We start from the raw sequence: 20,536 nt of genomic DNA on the forward strand, positions 1-20,536 counted from the left end.
TACTGAATCTCTGTCTCTCTGAGACACACACAACACACACACACACACACACACACACGGACAGACGAACAGACAGGCATGAGTCGGACAAAGCTTTACCTCTTCATATTCCTTCCTGCTCTCTGCTTGGAGAATTATTCCCCTGAAACAAACAAGATATCAGGAACACAGGGCCTGGTAGAAGCAGAGTCCTTGGAAGAGGTAAGGCCATCGTGAAGGGGGATGCCTCCCAGGTCTCAGGACCTGAGGAATGTTCTTTATAGCAACTTGACCCCAGGAAAGCAGCGTTTTGGGATGGAAGGGAAATGGGGTTGCAGGCTGGCTCTTCCACCAGCGCACTGCACCATCTACCCTCAGCTTCCTCCTCTGCGTGAGAAGGTTGGACTTAACCCATCTAGCCTATGACTGTAGTGCAGACTGTCGGATCCTCTTCTTAGATGCTGACAGGAGAGTATTCATCCTTCTCAAAGATACAACTTGGTATCTAAGAACCGAGAGTCCATATGCTGAAGACATTCCACCTTCACAATGGCCGTACCCCTTTCAAGGACTCTGTTCCTTATAACTGTGGCAGAAGGAACACAGACACCATTTCTGTTTTGCATCTGAGGAGACCCAGGCCCAGGGATGCTCAGGAAGCAAATGGGGCCACTAGGACCTGGGCGTCTCAGCTGTGAGCCACTGGCCATGGTTAGAGGAAGGACAGTATCCAACTAACTGCTCTACTGACTTGGGGAGGGATGGCCCCGGGTTCCCACTCTTTCACCACCACCTTGCGGGATTTTCTTGGCTTTGGAACTCTGAACACAAACCACTGTTGCACACCGAGAGGAGCCACCGGGATGGAATCTACCGTGGTAACTCTAGGCTACCACATTTTGAGGTATGACCTCTTTAGGCCACTAAGGTCCCCAGGTGTGAGGACCTCGTGATTAAGTGTCATGTCTGTAGCAGACTGTGCTGTTCACACTTCTTGTCCTGATATAAAATGGCTCCTTGGGTAGCCTCCTTCCTGCTCTCCTTAGCCTTGCCCCTAAGAAACAGGAGTCACAGCTTTCTCACTTCTACCTCTGCTGACAAGCATCTGCTTCTACATGTGTTGGATATACACATATGTGTCTCCTTCTAAAACTGAGAGCTGGCTTCTCACAGGGGCTCCTGAATACGGCGAGCTGGACCAGAAACCACCTGCATCTATTTAGAGAACAGAAAACCATTCTCTGGAGGAATAAGGCCTGGAGTGTGGCCTCTCCTGAGGAGGACTGGCACATGGGAACTAGAGCTAGCAGCCTTCAGGAAGGGCACTTCCTACACTGTCCTCCCAAATAAGCTATGAGGCATACGGTTTGCCACTGGGCGTGGAGATCTGGAAGCAGTATCGCCGGTCTTCACAATCTACCGCCATCACAGAGCAGTTGTCCAGGTCCTGAATCAGGCCTCCAGCCACAGCGCCCCTGGGCTGGCACATGAGGTTCCCGCCTTGGGTGAAGAAGTACAGCCTCTCCCACGTGGTGGTGACCAGTCCCGTCTTGCTGTGGGAATTGTATGTGAAGGTCCATTAACACTAGGGCACGGGGACAGCAACCCCATACCATCTGCCTGTTCTTAGGAACTGGCAGCATTTTAGAAATGCCTTTGCATTAAAAGGAAACCTTAAAACTCTCTTTGTGACTAGTGACAGAAATACCTTTTGTTTGAGTCAGGGGAAGACGAGGTTCCACTCCATGAGGAAGAACAGCACCAATGCCAGCTATGCAGGCACGGATGCTTACCCCTCCCCACCCTTGGCTTCCAACCAATGCCAGCTATGCAGGCACGGATGCTTACCCCTCCCCACCCTTGGCTTCCAACCAATGCCAGCTATGCAGGCACAGATGCTTACCCCTCCCCACCCTTGGCTTCCAAACCCACCAGCCTTAACTATAATCTGTCCTTCACAATTAGGAACTGAAAACCAGTTATCATTTCTCTGGGATATAGTACTGAATTATACTGACTCTACCAGTCACCAGGGTCACACTGCCTTTCCCCCAATCCTGTGGTCTCTAACTGGAGGGCATTCTCATTTGGTGTACTGTGTATAAGAGAAAAATACAGCTTCTTGGCAAAAGCATCAAAATTTTGTGGATTTTTTCCCCCTACAGAACTAATGGGGATAGTCTCACACAGATTAGCCTGGGAGAGGTACCACATGCAGAAAGAGCTAGCCATTACGTCAGATAAGCTGAATGGTAGGAACATTTGGTTTCATGTTTTCTAAATAGAATGTATATACAAGGCACTATGTGTCTTGTTTCAATAATTTTTTTAATGGCAATTGTTAACCTTGGAGGGGTCCCAACACACTAGAATGTCATTCAATAGGAAGTAGGTGCCTCAGACAGAGGTCATCTACATCTCAGCCAAGTCAGCCACCAATACCAACACTCCCCATACTCGACGCCCCCCCCCCCCCCAGCCTCTTAGGGTCTGGAAGCAGTTACACCTGACAGTCTCTTATTCCAGATGGACATTTAAAGACAAGACCATGACAGGCAGGATTTAATCCGGAGGGACTTAACTGACCATGGCTCTGTGGCACTGCTCCTACTCTCCAGCCAGCAGGGGCAAAGGGCTGTAACTCAGTAGTTGGAGTGAGAACATCTAAGTGACCATGACACCTAAACAAGGGTGGCCTGCAACACGTGGAGTCAAGGGCACTGACCCCAGGTCCTTATGGTTGGGTTCTCGGCCACTGCTCAGTGCAGCTTGGAACCTGGGCCCCAGAAGCTTCCCAAGTCAGGCAGGAGTGGGAGTCCATCCTTTGCTGACTACTGCTACACAGAGCCTCACTGGCAATGCGAGCGATGGCTTCTGGGGCTACTTCCCAGGGAAAACAAACTGCATGGCACTCTCACTTTCTGAGATTGAGGTAACCAGTCTTCTGGATGAGGTTCCTGTTGATCTGCGCTGTGGCCACATCAATGTCCGGAGTATAAACAGATTCACTGACTGAAAGCAGCTCTTGCTGGGACACCCGCATCTTGTCTGCCTCAGCTTCCAGTTCCACCTGAATGCTTAAGACAGAAGGTTTCAGGTCAGCCACTCTCCACAGGCTGACTCACCACTCCTAAGCCACGGTGGCAGGGTCTGCCTCACCCACCGAAGCATCCTATATTACAGATGGAGCCACCAGTTTCCCATGAAGCCACAGCTCTTTACCTTTTTTACTAATGCCCAGAAAGCTCCATTACCAGAATTGACGTAAGCCCACCATTCTAGAACAACACTGGTTCAGGGGTACCACATTCATTTATCTGATGCAGATCTTAGGAACTGCACTGTGAGCCTGTCCTCAGGGTCCAAGTATAGGTAGCCTATCAAAGTCCCTCCATCCCAAGGAAAGGAAGGGAACAGTGCCTAACTCAGGCTTTGAGAAGACTCTGAGAGAGAGGAATGGCCAGGAAATATGAAGGTACAATGGTAACTCAAGGCCAAGGCTTGTCCTAAGACAGTCATAATATGCCCTGAGATGGTTCAGGCTCACTGGTCAAGGACTGCTCACAGAGGGTAAGGGAGCCAATGACCAGGCTCTGGTGTGACAGTCCTGGCCTCACATGCACATACGCTGATGTATAGAAAACTTGGAACTTTTGCATGAAACAGGCGACTCAGACTCTCCGTACTGGTAACTGGCGTAGGTTGTAAAGTCTAGGACAGAAATCCCCAGATGGCCCACATATCTGAGAACGCGCACTAGAGATAAGGAGACCCACTTCACACGAAGTTACACGAGAAAACAGCTATGGCAGTCAGGAGTGAGACAGACATGTGCAGCAGAGTCACAACATCCAGTTTCTCAAGGGCAGAGCTCAGGATTTCCTCTTCTCTAAGCCCGGACATTCCACCCAGCTCTCAAGTTTGCCTAGGTGAGAGTTCAGCTCTTCTGACATCTGAACAGACCAGGTACTGGTGTGACAGGTACTCCTCTACTGAGATGGTGGGACTGGCACTAACAATCAAACCTCACTGGCATAACCTGGTATTCATTGCCAAGGTGAGGAAGGGTTTGCATGTGTGTACGTGTGTGTGTGTGTGTGTGTCACCATGTAAAGCAGGCTGGCCTCAAACTCACAGAGTTTGCCTGCCTTTGCCTCCTCAGTACTGGGATTAAAGGTGTTTATCACCGTGCCCTGGCAAGGTGGAGACTGGAGTAGGACAGCCACATACAGGATTCTTGGGGCCATCTGTGGACAGACCCACTGAGGTCCTTCAGATTGTGTGGAGAGAGTCGTCTTTTGGAAGGAGTGTGTCCTCAGAGAGAGACAGGCTCAAGTGCAACAGTATGACACGGGGCACACTATTCTGGTTTTAGTAGCTGCTCTGCTCTCCCCCAGCCCCATACAGATAGCCTCAAAATCCTACACCAATCAGAAATTTCCAAGACCCCAAAGAACAGAGTAGAAAAATAACTGCTTCACCTGCAACTCTTCAAAGCTGGCTGGGTTTTTGTTTTGTTTTGTTTAAGTATTTTTCTAACTTGCACATAGAAATATATTACCTTGGGGTTAAGGTAAAAAAGCCTAAAGCTCTTCAGGGTGGCTGAAACCATGCTGCCTTGTCCAGCCCTCAGCTGAGTTCTGAAAACATGTGAGCACCTAGGCTACCGAGTCCCCCCTGCAGTAATGCAAGCTGTAGTGCCAGCACCAGACAGTGCCTGAGGCCTCCTGTGGGTGGGTGGCACCTGCACACAGTGTGGCAGCACAAGATCCTCCTGCCTGGAGAACACTGCTGGTGTTCAAGTGCTAACGTCACGCATGGTGATGCATGCACACCTCTAATCCCAGCACTCAGGAAGCAGAGGCAGGCAGATCTGAGTTTGAGGCCACCCTAGTTCATATGGTGAGTTCCAGGCCAGTCAGGATTACAAAATGAAGCCCTGCCTAAAAAACAAAACAGAGAAACTTCATACTTAGAAGACGAGAGAGAACAGGCCCTCTTACAGAATGGCAGGTTCTGTACTGTGCTCTTAATATTCCCCAGGACGAACCATCTACACAGGAAGGAAGTGATGTGGATTTCACAAACTGCTCTCTGGCATCACTAAGTCTGACCTGTGTCCCTCCCTGCTGCTGGATACTAGGCAAGCTCAGGGCTTGGTACTGGTTCTTCAGGGTTTACCTTCATGTTCTGAGCCTCTGATGGACTCGTGCCTGACTAAATTCCTCCTGGCCCTTTTCAGCTATCAGGGATGTAACAGCATCAGGAACACGTCCCCATTTCCACCTGAAGATTCCACAGCCATCATTTCCACTCTGTGTATTTCCCTCTTTGGAGGCAGGGTGAGAGGTTCTGAAAGGGTCTCATGTGCTCCAGGCTGGCCTTGAACTCTGGCCTTCCTGTCCCCTCCTCCTGCCATTTTTTATCTCTTAAACTATAGCACCCCCTCCCCAAACCCAACCCACACATGAGTCTGCACAGATACTGAGTGACACATCCATGCTCTGGTGAAACTAGTCTGCAGGTGTGGTCCATGAGCCACCGCACTCTCGTCACAGGGGTCAGGGAAGGGGACAGGGGCAGGAGCCAGGAGCTGGGGCAGCACAGGTAAGACCATCGAGGAAAGTGATGGGGGTTTGAAGTGTGCACTCCATGGCTGCACCACAGCTCACTGAAGTAACTGTGAAGGCTAGGGTAAACTAGTACGACAGCTAGAACTTCCTGAAAAGTTAAAGCACTTCTGGTTGCTGATCCCATAATCCCAGAGAGAAAGTTAACCTCCACCTCTCACAAGCTCAGAGCATGTGTCACCCACACATCAGCAAAAGCGATTCTGACACCAAAAGTGCCTGGACTCCATGGGAAATACAAGTTTTCATGTTGGGAGAGCCTGGCCTGCTACAGGGTAATGGGGCTCTGTTGACCTCTGAAGACAGAAGCCTCCCCCACCTCCCAGAAAGGCTGACTCACTGGGAAGACAGAAGGAACCCAGGCCTCGCCTGAGAGCAGCATTACCTCTGAACCATGTCTTTAACGGATGATAAGAAACCGTCCATGCTTTTGGAGAACATCTCTGCTCCTCTCTTGAAAAAGTTGATCTGAAAGATACAATTGCAGTACTCTGTACATCAGCTGGAAAGGTAAGTGGCCCTAACTCTAAGACCTTGTGGGACAACTGAGGGTCGCCAGCGCCTCCTGCTGGTAATCAGGCAGCATCTCTCCATCGCCTACCTCCAGCACACTGGTTGAGAAGGCCCAAGTTTCTCAGTGGAGAAGGTGGAGCCTGACAACCTTGTGGAGGCTTCTTCAGGAGACTGAGGGATGCTCAGGCGCAGCAGCACACGGACAAGCATCTGATGAAGTACAGCATGAGATGCCTGCCCTCGCTGAGGGCTACCATCTATCTGCCTGAGCACACTCACTGCATACACGGACAGATGGTGAACTGAGCTAGAGAGCCCAGTTTTAAGAGCCTCTTCTAACCACAGCACTAGAGGGGATCTGGCACCAAGCAGCTGCTAAAGTAGGTGAGGCAGTCTGCTCCTCAGGGTTCTGAGATGGATGCTTTCTCTGCCTATGGGGAGTGGTACCCCGAGGACCTGGGAAGTTGGAATGAAACTGCAGGTTTGGTGCTGAAGGAAGGACTACTTGCTTGATTTCCTAGGTCTGGGTGCCAACACATGTGCCAGGCCAGGCATGGGAGAGAGATGGTAAGAATGCAGCTGCCCAGCCTGAAAAGCTCAGCCTCCCTCTCTTGTGAAGACTTTCCCAGCTGTGACACAAGCCCGCAAAGACAGGAACACCTTAGCCTTGGCTCGTCTGGAAGCGGAGTGTGGCCTGAGTGGTGTTATCAGCAGTGTTCGGATATTCTTCTCTCTAATCTGAGAACCCAGGAATGTGTGCACCTGTCCTTAGGTCAGGGAGGGTATGGACAGCCAATGAACACGATTATCCCCACGCGGTAATACACATGTGGGAGGCTCTGGCCTGCTGACCTCTAATTCAGCTTAACATTGTAAATCCATTCCAATCCCTGCAACATCAAATACCAAACGATACTCATCAGTTAGTTTTCATCTTTTAAATCAACCTTTGGCATTTCTAATGGCTCAGCATCAGGGTTTCTTGTCCTTCCCTGCTGACCTCCTTTGGAGCATTGCTTTAAGCCTCTGACTTGCTCTCCAGTTACTGTGAGCTCTCTGGGGCGACCCAATCCCAAGCACAGAATAAATGGCCGGGCTTTACAGCCCCACTGCCTAGGGCTTACCCTGTCAATACACATGAGAGGTCACTTATACACGCCAGGATTTCACAGGACTGTTGAGATGGCTCAGAGCACCTGTCCCACGTCTGCAGGACTCACATGATAAAAGGAACTGATTCCTGAAGTTGTCCTCTTACTTCCACATGCATGCCAGGGCATGTGCAAGCTCCTCTCTCTACACACACACACACACACACACACACACACACACACAACACAGAGTGTGATTTTTGGAAAACCCATACAACTGATAAAAACCTTCATCCTGAGGCTTCGGAACTAAAATCAATTTCAAGCCTATGTTCTGAGGACCAGAGAAGCCACAGCAGGTGCAACCCACGTCCCTAAGCAGGAGACAAAGTCTGGGCAGTCTACCAAGCGGGCCTGCCAACAGCTGCGTGCAGTGCTCACACACCATCAGCTAGCATAGATGGTGCCCATAGGCTGATACCTGAGGGCCGAGGCACAGCACATACTTCTGAGTCACACAACAGCTCACAGCGTCACGCAACACTCAGCCAAGAGAACCCTAGCTGTGTCTCGAATGAGGAGAGTTTCCAGGTGAAACACAAAACGCCTCTCCCGTCTTCTGCCACAGCACCTGATGGTACAGCCCCGCCCTCCCAGGCCGGGGTTGCATGTGTGCCAGCACTGAACTCTCCTCTTCCCTCCTGGAGCCAAACTACAATCATTTAAAAAGCTTGGCTAGGAGTGCTGGTGTAGTCAGTCCTCGGCTGGGAGAAAGCACGGAACCAGCTGGCCATATTCCTTGGGTGCTGTGAAACTGTCCACCACCAAGCAAGCTCTGCAGACTGAGACAATATACAAATCTTCCCTCTCCATGTTCCTGGGCTTGTGAGTAAGCAGGGATTACTGCCCCAGCAAGGGCTGCCAGGCAGGAACGGCACACAGGACATAATCACAGAGCAAAGAGCATAGTTCTCTAATATGGCTAGGCCAGTTGTCGGGTCCAGGGTGTAATAAAGGAGGGACAGAGAGTCAGCACGGTGCCCACTGTGTGGGAGCTAGGTGGCTCTGCCGAGGGCTGAAGGCCCAACAGGACAGTACTTAGTTTTGGATAACCCAGCTTTATTCAAATGACAGAGAGGCTAGATTGCCCTATTGAAGTTAATACCTCTGCAGGAATAAGCTAACTTCAGTGAACTCCCCATTCAATATGTAGCAACTACATCAGGAAAACAGACAGTTGTGTCTGGCTACTTAAAGATGCCCAGACACACACCCCCTTCCCCTTAGTGAAGCTGATGTATTTCTTTTGAAATATATGTAATTTAAAATGCATACAGAAGCCAGAGATGCTCATGTGTGTTCAATTGGTAACAGGTCTTAGAAACATTTTGTTCCTTCTCCTCATTTTCGGTTCATAGATTATCAAATGACCTAAGATTCTGGGTGCATTTGTCTTGTACAACGTAAGGGCTGAGAGTCACCGAGGGCTAAAGCAGGGAAAACTCATGCTGGCCCCTGCCACTCGCCTGTGCCATGGCAGCTGGGTCAATATCCTTAAACTGGAGCATCTCTAAGACAAGGATCAGCAGATCACTAACTAGGAGGGAAGATGCTGACTGAGTGCCCCCTCCCCCACCACCTCCCAGGACTTCAGAAAGCACAGGTACAATTCCCCCGGCCCTGGGAGGGAAGCACACTCAGTAACTTCAGGGGCATGCCGTCTGCACATGAGCCAGCCAGGGTGAGCCTGACAGTGCAGAGTAGGAAAGGAACATGCACAGCCCGGCTCCTGGGGTGAGCCTGGGGTGCCGTTGTGAAGGCAATGTGGATACACCGGGCTCTGCACCAGCCATGTGGCCTTGGCAGAAAGCAGAACCAGGACTTGCTTTCTTGGAAGGCAGGCAGGCTCTTCCCTGAGGGAGGCTTGGGAGGAGGCCATAGCTTCCTGAACATATGGCCTCACAGGCCGAGCCCAGCTGGAAGCTCTGGTAACAGTTGAGCCCTAGGAACTTTCCCAGGGTATTGTGCATCTGTTGCCATGACGAGGCTCCCATTTCTCCTGATGGCTGCTTTGGGGTTTCCTCTCATGGGAAGGGGCTCCCCTACCTGTCCGTGGGCAAAGCCTATCAAGGGTTCCATCATGGCCGCCCGCTTGCGGTACTGCAGTGCGTTGAGTGCGCAGTAGTACTGAAGGGATGAGAGGTGCTGTTTCCGCCGGGCAGCTGCCACCTCTTTCACAATTTCCATCTTCATCTGGGAAGAGGGAAAGGGAACCCAAGTTGCTCACAGGGTCTAGGAATTTTGCCAGAGCACAAACCTTCAGACATAGTTGGTTGTTCATCATAAACATTTTCATGACCAGCAGAATGGCACAGAGAGAAGGTTCCACCTTAACTTAAAAAGGAGCCCCAATGAAATCACAACAGGACAGCACCCCAGTCCCCGAGACTGTATGAGGCAAAGCCAATACCCTGCAAGTGGCAGTGCTCAATGATACTCTTTGGGAAAATGGTTCAGCAACAAGTACCAAAGCCACACACGCTTGGTCCATGCAAAAGTCTATATATAGTCCCAGGAGATAATTCAGCTCAAGGGAATCACGAGTGGAAGTAACAAGTGTGTGCATGAAGACAGATTCCGGTGCCTGGGATAGTGAAACATCAGCTGGCAGCTAAATGGGAGCTCAAGAGACTGATGAGTACGGGGGTCAGACAGCAGGACAGAGCACCACAGAGAAGTCAATCAGCACACAATTAGAATTTACAGTGGCTCCGAAACAGTGCACAGAATTGTGATGAGCTGTACACACGAGGTGCAGAAGAATGTGAAGGTCCAGACTCAGGAAAAGGGCAGAGCTCCACCACACAGCAGCAATGCCACAAGCTCACAGAAGTCACAGGAGGAGCTGAGGTCCATGACGGGACTGAAGGAACACTCACCTTCTCGTTCTCCTTCTTCTTAGGGAGCCTGCTATACTTTGCCATTGACTGGTCGTGCTCTAAAAATAAAAGACATTTGAGCACCAGGAAGGGTCAAAGGGCAAGAAGAACGGTTGTCTAGCCTGCCCCCACGACACTCATGCACAGCCGAAGCCCATGCACCAAAAATGAAAAGATGCCTACCGTTGCTGGCAAGTCCAAAGAGATCCTTCAAAGTGCTGACTTCTGAACAAAGGAAAAGAAAAGATGTCAGAGCAGAAGAGCTGGAGCCATGTGAAGAAGCCAGGGCACATGCTCTGTCCACAGCCCCTCGCTCCTCAGCTCCCACAGACCCTGGCCTAGTGGCTACCATCACACTTCACCCCCGGGGTCTGTAAGGGAGATGGACTCCTGGGGCTGGGTGGACAGGACATGGTCAGGTACTTATCCTGGAAGTTTAAGCTATACTGGCCTATAAGCCCTCAAGTGTCTTAGGCCATCTTCCCTTACATTTCCTGTTGCCACCACTGTAGAAACCTGACTTATAAATCATCAGTGGGCATGGTGCTGGTTCCAGAGAAAATGATACAAACTGGCACACTGCACAGCCACAAGCCAACACCAATAACCATGACCCCACAGCATGGCACCTCACCTGTCATGCACAAGATGACTTAATCCCCAAACCAAACTGACAGAAATGTCGCCAAGAGAATGACGACAGTGAGAGGAAACACTGAAGAACACAAAACACAGAGGAGACCCTGAAGGAGTGACAATTCCCACCTTCCTGACACAATCCACGCCAGTGTGGCAGACAAGAGAACACTTTACAGCTTCTATGCTGGTCTCACTCTCCCTGGGGCTGGGCTGCTCTTCCCTTCCCTCCCACATTTCCATTCTCTCTGCTTTTACTCCAATTAGAGTAGAGCTGTCTTCCAACAGCTTGCTAGTGTCTCCTGCTCTCCTCAGGTGTACTTCCACTGGGGCACAGATGATTGAAAGGCAGTAAAGTTGGCTGCGGTGGATGCTGGTATGATATGAGGTGGAGGCAGGAGGATCATGAGTTCAAGGCCAGCTTAAGCCAAACACTTATGGAACTGGAGAGACAGCTCAGTGGCTCAAAGCACTTACTGCTCGTTTAGAGGGCTCACTCAGGCTTGGTTCCTAGCACCTGGACAGGAGGTTCACAGTATCTGTAACTCCAGTTCCAGGGCTCTGACTCTGGAGACCCCAGGCACACGTATATCAGGAAAAGCATCCATATATAAATTCAAACTAATTTAAAATTAAACAGGCAGTAAGGTGTATGCTAAGGCACTATGTAAGCAGACTGCGACTGGATTCATATTTGGCTGGTGCCAAATGCTTCAAGTTTCTGTCTTTGTGTCATGATAACAGGGTGATTTGATTAGGTTTTCATAGATAAGAAATGTTTGTTTTTACTACTAATTAAACATTTTTATTCTCCTTTGCAAAAGAATGGCCACTGTAAGCAACTATAAACTCAAGACTGTAGGTTTCAGAAGTTGGTCAGGAAGGCTACTGTCACAAGGGCTGCTGGACATGCTGAGTCTAGGCTATGCACCCCGCTCCTCTGCTCCCAGACACACAGGACACAGACCTGCAGTCTGCCACATACATTACTTCTTTTTCCCTTTTGACTTTTTTGAGGTACGGTCTCATGTAACCTAGGCTGGCCTCATGTTTGGTCTGTGGCTGAAGATGACCATGAGCGGTTCATCTTCCTGACTATGTCTCGCAGGCACTGGGATGGCAGGTGTGCACCATCAAACCAGTTCATTACTTTGTACTTTTTAATTATGAAATATTAGGATTGTCAAGAAGCACTGGGCGGGGCTTAAAGCAGTGCAATCATTGTCACAACCTCAGGTGACACAAGGACAGCCAGCGGGAATTCCATTTTTAGTATTTGCCCATACATTTACTATAGCTTCTCTACCTAGAAGAGAACGTTAAGATTACATATATTTTAAAATAAAGTTATTATCTTTTATGAACATGTCTGTCTGTTTACCATGTACATGCCTGGTGCCCATGGAGGCCAGAAGGCAGTGTCAGATCTCCTGGAACTAGAGTCATAGACAGTTGAAGGTCACCATTTGGGTCCTGGGAACCAACCTGGATCTTTTGCAAAAGCAGCCAGTGCTCTTAACCACTGAGCCATTTCTTCAGCCCAATAGCATGTGTGTATGTGTATGTGTATTTTAAATTAAGGTTGTACTTTTCGGTTTTGTTTGCTTTTAGTCAGTTTTCTCAAATACAATTCTTTGTGTGTTTGTATGTTTTTCTTTTTTCTAATATGGAATGTTTCACAAATTCTCATGTCTTTGCACAGGGGTCATGCTAATCTTCTCTATTGTTTCAATAACCATACACAATTCTTTACTGTCTAAGTAATAAATGGAATTCAGGTCACCAGAATTAGAGCATTTTGATTCACTTTTCTATTACCAATTTTTCTCCAGACAATGAATTTGTACTCTTCATTTGGACTACTTCTGATTTCAAATACATCTAAAATTATGGTACAGTTCTCCTTCAGTTTAAGAACTGAATCCACTCAGAAGGCTACTCAGGAGGGAGGGTACCACTTATTAGACTTCCTCACTCAGCACTGAGCATGGGCTTCACAGGACTGTGCTCACAGGTGTACCCCAGGTGCTGCCCTGCCCTCAGCCTCCACAGGGAGCGCCTGGCACCGCCCATCCTCCTCTCTCCAAGCTTCCACCTCACAGTCCTCGTGCCCATCCTTCTCAAGAACAGCTGCCCCCACCCTGGCATCCCTATCTACCTGCCAACATCTACAGTGCACTCAGCCTCCAGCTCGGAGGCCCGAGACCCTCGGCCTCTGGAGTGCTTTCTCCAGTCTGTGGTCATCCTTCTGCAGCATGATAATGCTGCCCCTGTGTCTGTTTTGTTTGCCCATGGCCTCCCTCTGTTGAACCAGGAACGTACAGAATCAAGAAAGGTTTGCTGAATGAAGCTGCTTTAAAAGCATGATGGACAGCCTCGTGCTGGAAGGAGCGGATGCAGTAAGAATTACGGGTAGGTAAGCTAAGCTTCAGAAGGCAACTGCACTGCACCTGCTACTTTACCTGTGAGATCCTTCTCTCGAAACTGTATAACAGGGAGAACCATAGTGTCTGCCAGTTGCTTGGCCAGCTCTGTGTGGAGACCATTGAGCTGAAAGCAAAAGCACTGAGTTGAGAAAATTACACACATTAGTACCGACATGGCTGCACTTCAGCACGAGACTACCACAGATGCTCCTGTGTGCCCAAGGGGCTCATATGGATGTCCTCAACAGGAAATGAGACAGGCCTGGAAGCATGTTGATGAAGGCAGGGCTCCCAACTGTAGCATCAGTGAGGCTTGTTAAAGGCATCTCTGGCTCAGTAGGTCGTCTTTGCTCTCTGTATTCTCAGAGCAGGCGGCACCCTCCCAGAGCCCACACAGCACATTGGCTGGCACTGACTGCAGGCTGCTGGCAGGACTCTGTGGTTTGCCACCTCACCAGGCCTGTCAGCAATCTCGCTCACAAGGGCGATGGCCACACCAGAAAAACCAGCCTGCCTGGAACTGGTTAGGGTTGGCCCAACCTCACGCCCAGCAGAGGGCCAGTAGATCCTCAGAGGAGACAGAGGATGGTGCCATCTGTGTGCCAGCTTCCCATCGTGTATGCCATGAGCTTCCCTTGCCCTGTGAACTGGGGGTTATTTGCGATCCTCATTTGACTCAAGGCAAACAACTCTCTAAATTCAGATCACAAATAACTGGACAGGGGATGAAAACATGGCTAGGAGTGAACTCCATCTTTCTCCTCAGCCCAACACACACTGCTGCCCAAACTTCACAATCTACAGACTGGGCACCAGCGATGGCCAGGGAAGGGACTGTTCCTAGGAAGGTGACTAGGGGCAAGTAACTCAAGGTCACGTTTGGAGTCAGCAGTCGGCAAGGCTGTATTCAACAGTGAGGCTGCATGCGTACCACTGCCCCGTGCATAATGCACCTATCCTACAGGGTTTGCCCTCTGGGGTCACAGGTTAAAGGGCTATGGTCAAACCCTTTGCCAGGTCTGCAAACTCCATTAATGTCTATATCTCAGCCCAGCTGAAGGGTGGCAACATTCTTCTGAGAGGAATGCAAGAAGACAGCCATACTGCTAAGTGCCACTGGGGCTGGAGGGCTGGGGTTTTTCCTAGAATGATCACAGTAAGAAACTTAATGCTTTCCTCAACAGCTAACTGAACATCAACATGCACTCCTACTATGGTGACTCTGGGCTCAGGCAGGCACTAAGTAAACAGGAACATGATCATGCCAGACTCCTCCTGCCTGACCGTTCTCTTCCTAAAGGTGGGATTTGTGTCATTTGCCTTTTGTGTGACATGAGAGGTGCACAGGCCAATGATGTCTAAGGAAAGAACTCAGAGTCACAAGAAAGATCTCATTCCAAGACATCCTATTAAACGTGCCATATGCACCCCTCCTGCCTGCTCAGTCATTCTCCTTCCAGGGTTAGCTGGCTCATCTTTAAATTCGCCTGATTCTGGTATGGAGAGAGAAACTAACTCAGAAGCGACTCTTCTCATACCTCAACCCATTTGGAGCAGCTTAGACATCCGGAGGCTTGTGTGAACTCCGACCCTACAGGCCCCTTGACACTACCCGTGACTCATGCCCATCAAGAGATCCACACTACCTCCCAGAAGGCAGCGAGTAGCAACTGTAGGCTGGTGTCCTAGCCACTCTCCTGACAACCAGCCCGGTCCCCTCAGGAGCTCTCTCCTACCTATGGACACGTGGGACTGGGGGCCCTCAGGAGCTCTCTCCTACCTATGGACACGTGGGACTGGGGGCCCTCAGGAGCTCTCTCCTACCTATGGACACGTGGGACTTGGGGCCCTCAGGAGCTCTCTCCTACCTATGGACACGTGGGACTGGGGGCCCCTCAGGAGCTCTCTCCTACCTATGGACACGTGGGACTGGGGCCCCTCAGGAGCTCTCTCCTACCTATGGACACGTGGGACTTGGGGCCCTCAGGAGCTCTCTCCTACCTATGGACACGTGGGACTTGGGTCCCCTCAGGAGCTCTCTCCTACCTATGGACACGTGGGACTTGGGGCCCTCAGGAGCTCTCTCCTACCTATGGACACGTGGGACTTGGGGCCCTCAGGAGCTCTCTCCTACCTATGGACACGTGGGACTTGGGGCCCTCAGGAGCTCTCTCCTACCTATGAACACGTGGGACTTGGGGCCCTCAGGAGCTCTCTTCTACCTATGGACACGTGGGACTGGGTGCCTCTCAGGAGCTCTCTCCTACCTATGGCCACGTGGGACTGGAGGCCCCTCAGGAGCTCTCTCCTACCTATGGACACGTGGGACTTGGGGCCCTCAGGAGCTCTCTCCTACCTATGGACACGTGGGACTTGGGGGAGGCATCTCACCGCCTCCCTGAGTTATTTACTCACAATTAATAATCATAAAATTGAGTAAATAAAAAAATTCTTCACACCTCTCAAACATTATTTTGCTGCTCTGCAATTACATTTTAAAATAGATTCTATACCGTTCAACATAATTTTTACGTGTGTGTGTGTGTGTGTGTGCTCGTGTGCTCGCGTGCGCGCATCAGCAGCATACCTATGGAGTCAGTTCTCTCCTTCTACCACGTGGCTTTGGGGCTGAGCTCCACGTCAGGTCTAGTGGCATGCCCTTACCCATGGGACCATCTCACTGATCTGTTGACATACTTTAAAGAGATCCCACAAGAGGAGTGAAAAGCATGATGGTCAATCATGACTACCATTTTGACAGGGCTGTAATTGCTGTGGAAATAAACCTCTAGGCTGTCTGTGAAGAAGTTTCTAGATTGGTTTATCTAAGAGAGACAGGAGGAGCTTCCAGGCAGCTGAACCCTGGCACTTGTGTCCCTAGAGAGCTCGGAAGCTCTGTGTCCCTCCCTACACCTTGCCAATGTGTCATTGTGTTCAGCTGGTCATTGTGCACTTTGTGATATCTTAACATAGCTGGTAACCACAGTGAGCCTGAGTTATAGACCATTCCCACAAATTCCTAACCTCCAATTTTAGCTAGTCAGTCAGAAGCTCCAGAAGCCTGGGACTTACAACTGGTACCTAAAAGTCAGGACAGTTTTGCAGGATTGGGCCTTTAGCTTGTAGGCCCCTCTGGGCTCTGCAGGTGTTGTGGATACAGCCAGAGAAACAGTTTCAGTGTCTTTCCCCCACCGTTCAATAGGACGATAAAAAGCTCAGAGCCGATGGGCAGTTTTACTATTCCTCTCTAGTGCCCCCCCCACAAAGCTCTCCGAAGTGCAGGTGACGGTGGGGAGGTGAGCACCTGCAACTGGTACAGTTCTATATGGATGCCGAACCCAGATTTACCCTGGCTCAGGGCCTGGTCGCTGCATGCTCTTTCCTGCGTTCTCCACATGTTTCCTACAGCAGTCACACTGCTCAGTCTTTTAAAGCTGAAGTTTATTATACTTCCAGTATTGCAGAAGGGTCTCTTGGTACCAGCAGTACTGGAGCTCTGAGGGTTTTTATTTTAAACAGTGCTGAATTAAACCCAGGGCCTTGCACATGCTAGGCAGATATTGTACCACTGGGCCACATCCCCGGCTCACTTAACGATTTTTACAACTAAGATTTATGCAATTTCCTAAAACCATGGTTTCCCACAAATATAATAAAATGTGTGTGTAATCTTTTGTAATGTGTTGAATTGCATCCCCCACAAAATACACAACCATCCAGAACCCAGAACATGAGAGCTTGTGGAAACAGGGTCTCGGCAAATGTAACCAGGACAAGGAAAGAACCCTGAATTTCCTGGTGGACCCTGTGCTTAGTGACAGTGTCTTTATAACCAAAGACACAGACAGAAGATGAGGGCAAGGAAGGCCATGTTAAGTCACAGCCAGACGTCTGTGACTCGCCACAGGCCGAGCCAAGCAGAAGCCACAAGGAGCCAAGAGGGAGGGAAGGAAGGAGTATGGCCTGCGGGTTACTTGGGATGCTCTTCCGGCTTCCAAAGCTTCAAGACAATGAACTCCCATTGTTTGAAGCTATCTAGCTATAGAGGGAGACACACCAAGGCAGGCTGAGAAACCAGGAAACTGAATGCTTGAAAGTCCTTGTGGTTTATTTTCCCTCCAAATCACAATTACAGCGTTAAAACCTCCTCTGTTATGGGATGAGCTTCAGAAATCTCAGGTATTGTAAAATGCACAAGGGTCAAACCAGATAAAAGAAAGTTCATAAAGAAAAACTTCCAGATCTTACCTCATCCACCACTTTGGAAAAATAATGTAGTGTTGAAATTACTTCTTCGTCACCTTTGCCCAGTGCAAAATTCTAGAATAAAGAGAATTAAAAGTCAGGATGTTAAAGGCATGCAGGAAACTCAGCCCAACCGTCATGCAGGCACCACTGCCTTTTTTCTCCAGGGGCACAGCAGAGGCAGTCTGTCTGAGAAGTGTGCCAGCACCCCGCCCGGGCCATGCCACTTGTCTGAACAGGATGGGATCTCCAGGGCTCTGTCTGGGCGCTGGGCCTTCCCGGAGCCCGGGAAGCCGCTGAGTAGTTGATTAGTTTGAAAGACCCTCGTGGAGGCTTCAGGATTATCCCACTTATAATTTACCAGTGGTAAAGGATAAAAGGAAAAACCCTGGCAGAGAAGAAAGGAAGAGAGACAAGGACGGTGGAGGGAGGAGACAGGGACCCTTCTGCAGGGTGCCTCTGGAGACCCTGGAAGGGGCCTCTTGGGTTCCTGGGCACTGCACTGTAGTGCACAGCCCCTGTCAAGTTACCTGTTTTTCATATGCCAGCAGCTGCCTGGAAAGCTGCTGAGTGGCCAGGCACATTTCATTCTGTGGGAGAAGAGCAGAGCAGAGTAGGTCAGCTTTGTCAGTGTCACTGACACGGGCCACCTCAGAGCAGCCCTGACAAGGAGTATGGGCGCTTGGGCAGTGATTGGTTTTCTCTTCTAGACAGGGTCTCACTTGTAGCCCAGGCTCTCCTGGAACTCATGAGCCTCCTGGCCCAACCTACTGGGCTTATCGGTCTGCACCACCATACCTGGAGACTGTGTCTAGACAACACTCAGAGGGCCACACAGAAGCAAAGCCAAGCTTTGGAGCTTGCTTTAGAACAAGTAAGGCCCTTAACCAACTGCCCCTTCCTATTCAGTCAGTAAAGCAAAGGGATGCAGGCACAGTCCCAGCCCTCTGAGATGTAGGAGGGAAGGGTCAGCAGAGCATCAGTTACATGCATGACGGAGGCTGCAGAGGAGAAACCTGGGTGTGCCAAGAGGAGGGGATGCCTAATGAAGCAAACCCTCCAGGAAGCAGGGAGCCAGCCAGCTGGAAATGCAGCTTTCCAGAAAGAGGACCCAACACTGGGGAGTAGCTCTCAGGATCTGCCTGTGGATGGTGGCTGGAACAAGAGCTGCAGAGCAGAGGCCACAGCCACGCGCAGCCTCGGCCCAGCTTCAGCTCTTGCTGAAGGGCCATGGGAAGGGTGTGGCCTGGGACCTGGCACCAGTGACGTCTGTGGCAGCATAGCACCCCCCAGCTCCAGGTGACCAGAGGGAGCTCTGCCTAAGGAGCTGCACCATCCAGCAAGTCTCTGATGCTGGTCCAGCCTGTTCTCGATCCTGCATCCTCCAGCCTGACCTCACCGCCCTCCTCCTCCCAATGCGGAGGACCTTGAGCATGACTCTTGCTTCTAGGCTATGTCCAAGCTGCTCACCATCTCAGGGTTATTCCTGAGGCTGTGCCAGAGCACAGGGTGTGTCCCAGCAGGAACAGGCCGCCAGGCGACTTTCATGGTCTTGGCTTCTGCATTCTTTCTCTGGGGCTGCAAGTCCTTCAAGCTCAAGTCCTGCACTCAATGGGACTTTGCTCTGTTTTACTTTGCATGGGGGTCCTGCCTGACCTACCAGAGTCCAAACCCGTCTTCTGGGACCTTCTCAACAGAACAGTCTATACTCCCCAGCCACTTCCATCTGCCCTACGGAGCCTACATGGCTCTCTCCCTCCTTCCCAGAATAAAGTCCCACACGTGGCCCTGACTTTAGCTACCTTATCCTGCCCTCCGTGTCTTTCTCTTTTGGAACTGACCACAAGTAGCAGTCACAGGGCCAAGGAAGCAGGTGAACAAACACACAGGACTGTATCCTTTGTTTACCCAAGGACAGGCAACAGCTCTTAGCACACAGCAGCCATTCAGCATGTTTGATAAACAAGTATATGAACAGGTCAAAAGATGAATCTAAACTCTAAGTTTAAAACAATACCTGGCTGGGCAGTGGCGGTGCATGCCTTTAATCCCAGCACTTGGGAGGCAGAGGCAGGCAGATTTCTGAGTTTGAGGCCAGCCTGGTCTACAGTGTGAGTTCTAGGACAGCCAGGGATATACAGAGATACCCTGTCTCACAAAACAAAAACACAAAAACAAAAACAATACCTGCAGTCCAAATGTGAGCAAAAACGACTGTCTAAGTATATAGGGCTCTGTCACAAATGGCAGTAAAATACAGACCCCAAGGAAAAGTGGCCGATCCACCATCTACAGCAGTGATGCTCTGAAGAGAGAGTTACACAAAAAGGCCCTTGCTTCCAGTAAGATGAACTTGTCTGAGATTGGCATCTGCCTGGGGGTTGGGATTTGAACACTTTCTTGACTGCTAAGTCACTGCCGCAGCCCCTCCCTCTACAGGACAGGTCTGAATAAGGAAAAACTTGACAGATGAAGCAGAGACTGAAGCACAAAGAGGCTCGTCCAGTGTCACTCAGCTAGTTGGTGGCATGACAAGGCCATGTGTTCAGGTCTGTCCAGTTCTAAACTCCACTGTTTTCCACAATCTCCTCTTTCCCTTCAGCATCTCACTGAAGCTCAGGCTGACCTCCTGCTCGCTATGGCTTAAAGATCACACACTCCTGGTCTTCCTGGCCTCATCTACCCCACTCCTGGTCTCACCCCACCCCCACCCCTCCTGGTCTCACCCCCCCACCCCTCCTGGTCTCACCCTTCACCCTCCTGGTCTCAACCCTCTCCCCTCCTGATCACACTCCTCCCCCCTCCTGGAAGCAAGCACTCACATAAAGTCTGCCTGCCCAGAATTGAGCACAGCAGGAAGTGTCCCCACTGCATGAAGGCTTTGTGACACTCTGCCAGTCTTGGCTAATGGACCTACACCCTGGGAACCAACAAAACCTGTGAAAGTGGGAGCTGGACCAATATTCAGCCGGCATGCAAGCAGTAGGTCTAAGAGGGCCTCTTGTTAGGAACACAAAACTCACCCTTTCCTGGGAGCAAGGCAGCAGGAGAGGTGGCCCAGCATTTAGACTCTAGTG

The 20,536-nt window shown here is 50.4% G+C and overlaps 1 protein-coding gene and 1 pseudogene across 2 annotated transcripts in view; both read right to left on the reverse strand.

Moving 5' to 3' along the window:
• Nucleotides 1-20,536, reverse strand: part of Appl2 (adaptor protein, phosphotyrosine interacting with PH domain and leucine zipper 2) — a 47,962-nt gene that overhangs the window by 10,146 nt on the left and 17,280 nt on the right. For both annotated transcript variants that reach the window (XM_021175188.3, XM_085843066.1), the window contains 10 exons: nucleotides 17,990-18,049; nucleotides 17,463-17,534; nucleotides 13,251-13,338; nucleotides 10,336-10,377; nucleotides 10,153-10,211; nucleotides 9,320-9,466; nucleotides 5,995-6,077; nucleotides 2,898-3,056; nucleotides 1,344-1,532; nucleotides 100-142 (listed from right to left, as the gene is read on the reverse strand). In XM_021175188.3, the coding sequence (XP_021030847.1) occupies nucleotides 100-142; nucleotides 1,344-1,532; nucleotides 2,898-3,056; nucleotides 5,995-6,077; nucleotides 9,320-9,466; nucleotides 10,153-10,211; nucleotides 10,336-10,377; nucleotides 13,251-13,338; nucleotides 17,463-17,534; nucleotides 17,990-18,049 (942 nt within the window). The remainder of the gene's footprint in view (nucleotides 1-99; nucleotides 143-1,343; nucleotides 1,533-2,897; nucleotides 3,057-5,994; nucleotides 6,078-9,319; nucleotides 9,467-10,152; nucleotides 10,212-10,335; nucleotides 10,378-13,250; nucleotides 13,339-17,462; nucleotides 17,535-17,989; nucleotides 18,050-20,536) is intronic.
• LOC115032184 (U6 spliceosomal RNA) lies at nucleotides 12,449-12,544 on the reverse strand (annotated as a pseudogene).

This window comes from Mus caroli, unplaced genomic scaffold (assembly GCF_978045245.1).
Source record: "Mus caroli unplaced genomic scaffold, Mus_caroli_1 scaffold_9, whole genome shotgun sequence".
NCBI classification, from domain to species: domain Eukaryota; kingdom Metazoa; phylum Chordata; class Mammalia; order Rodentia; family Muridae; genus Mus; species Mus caroli.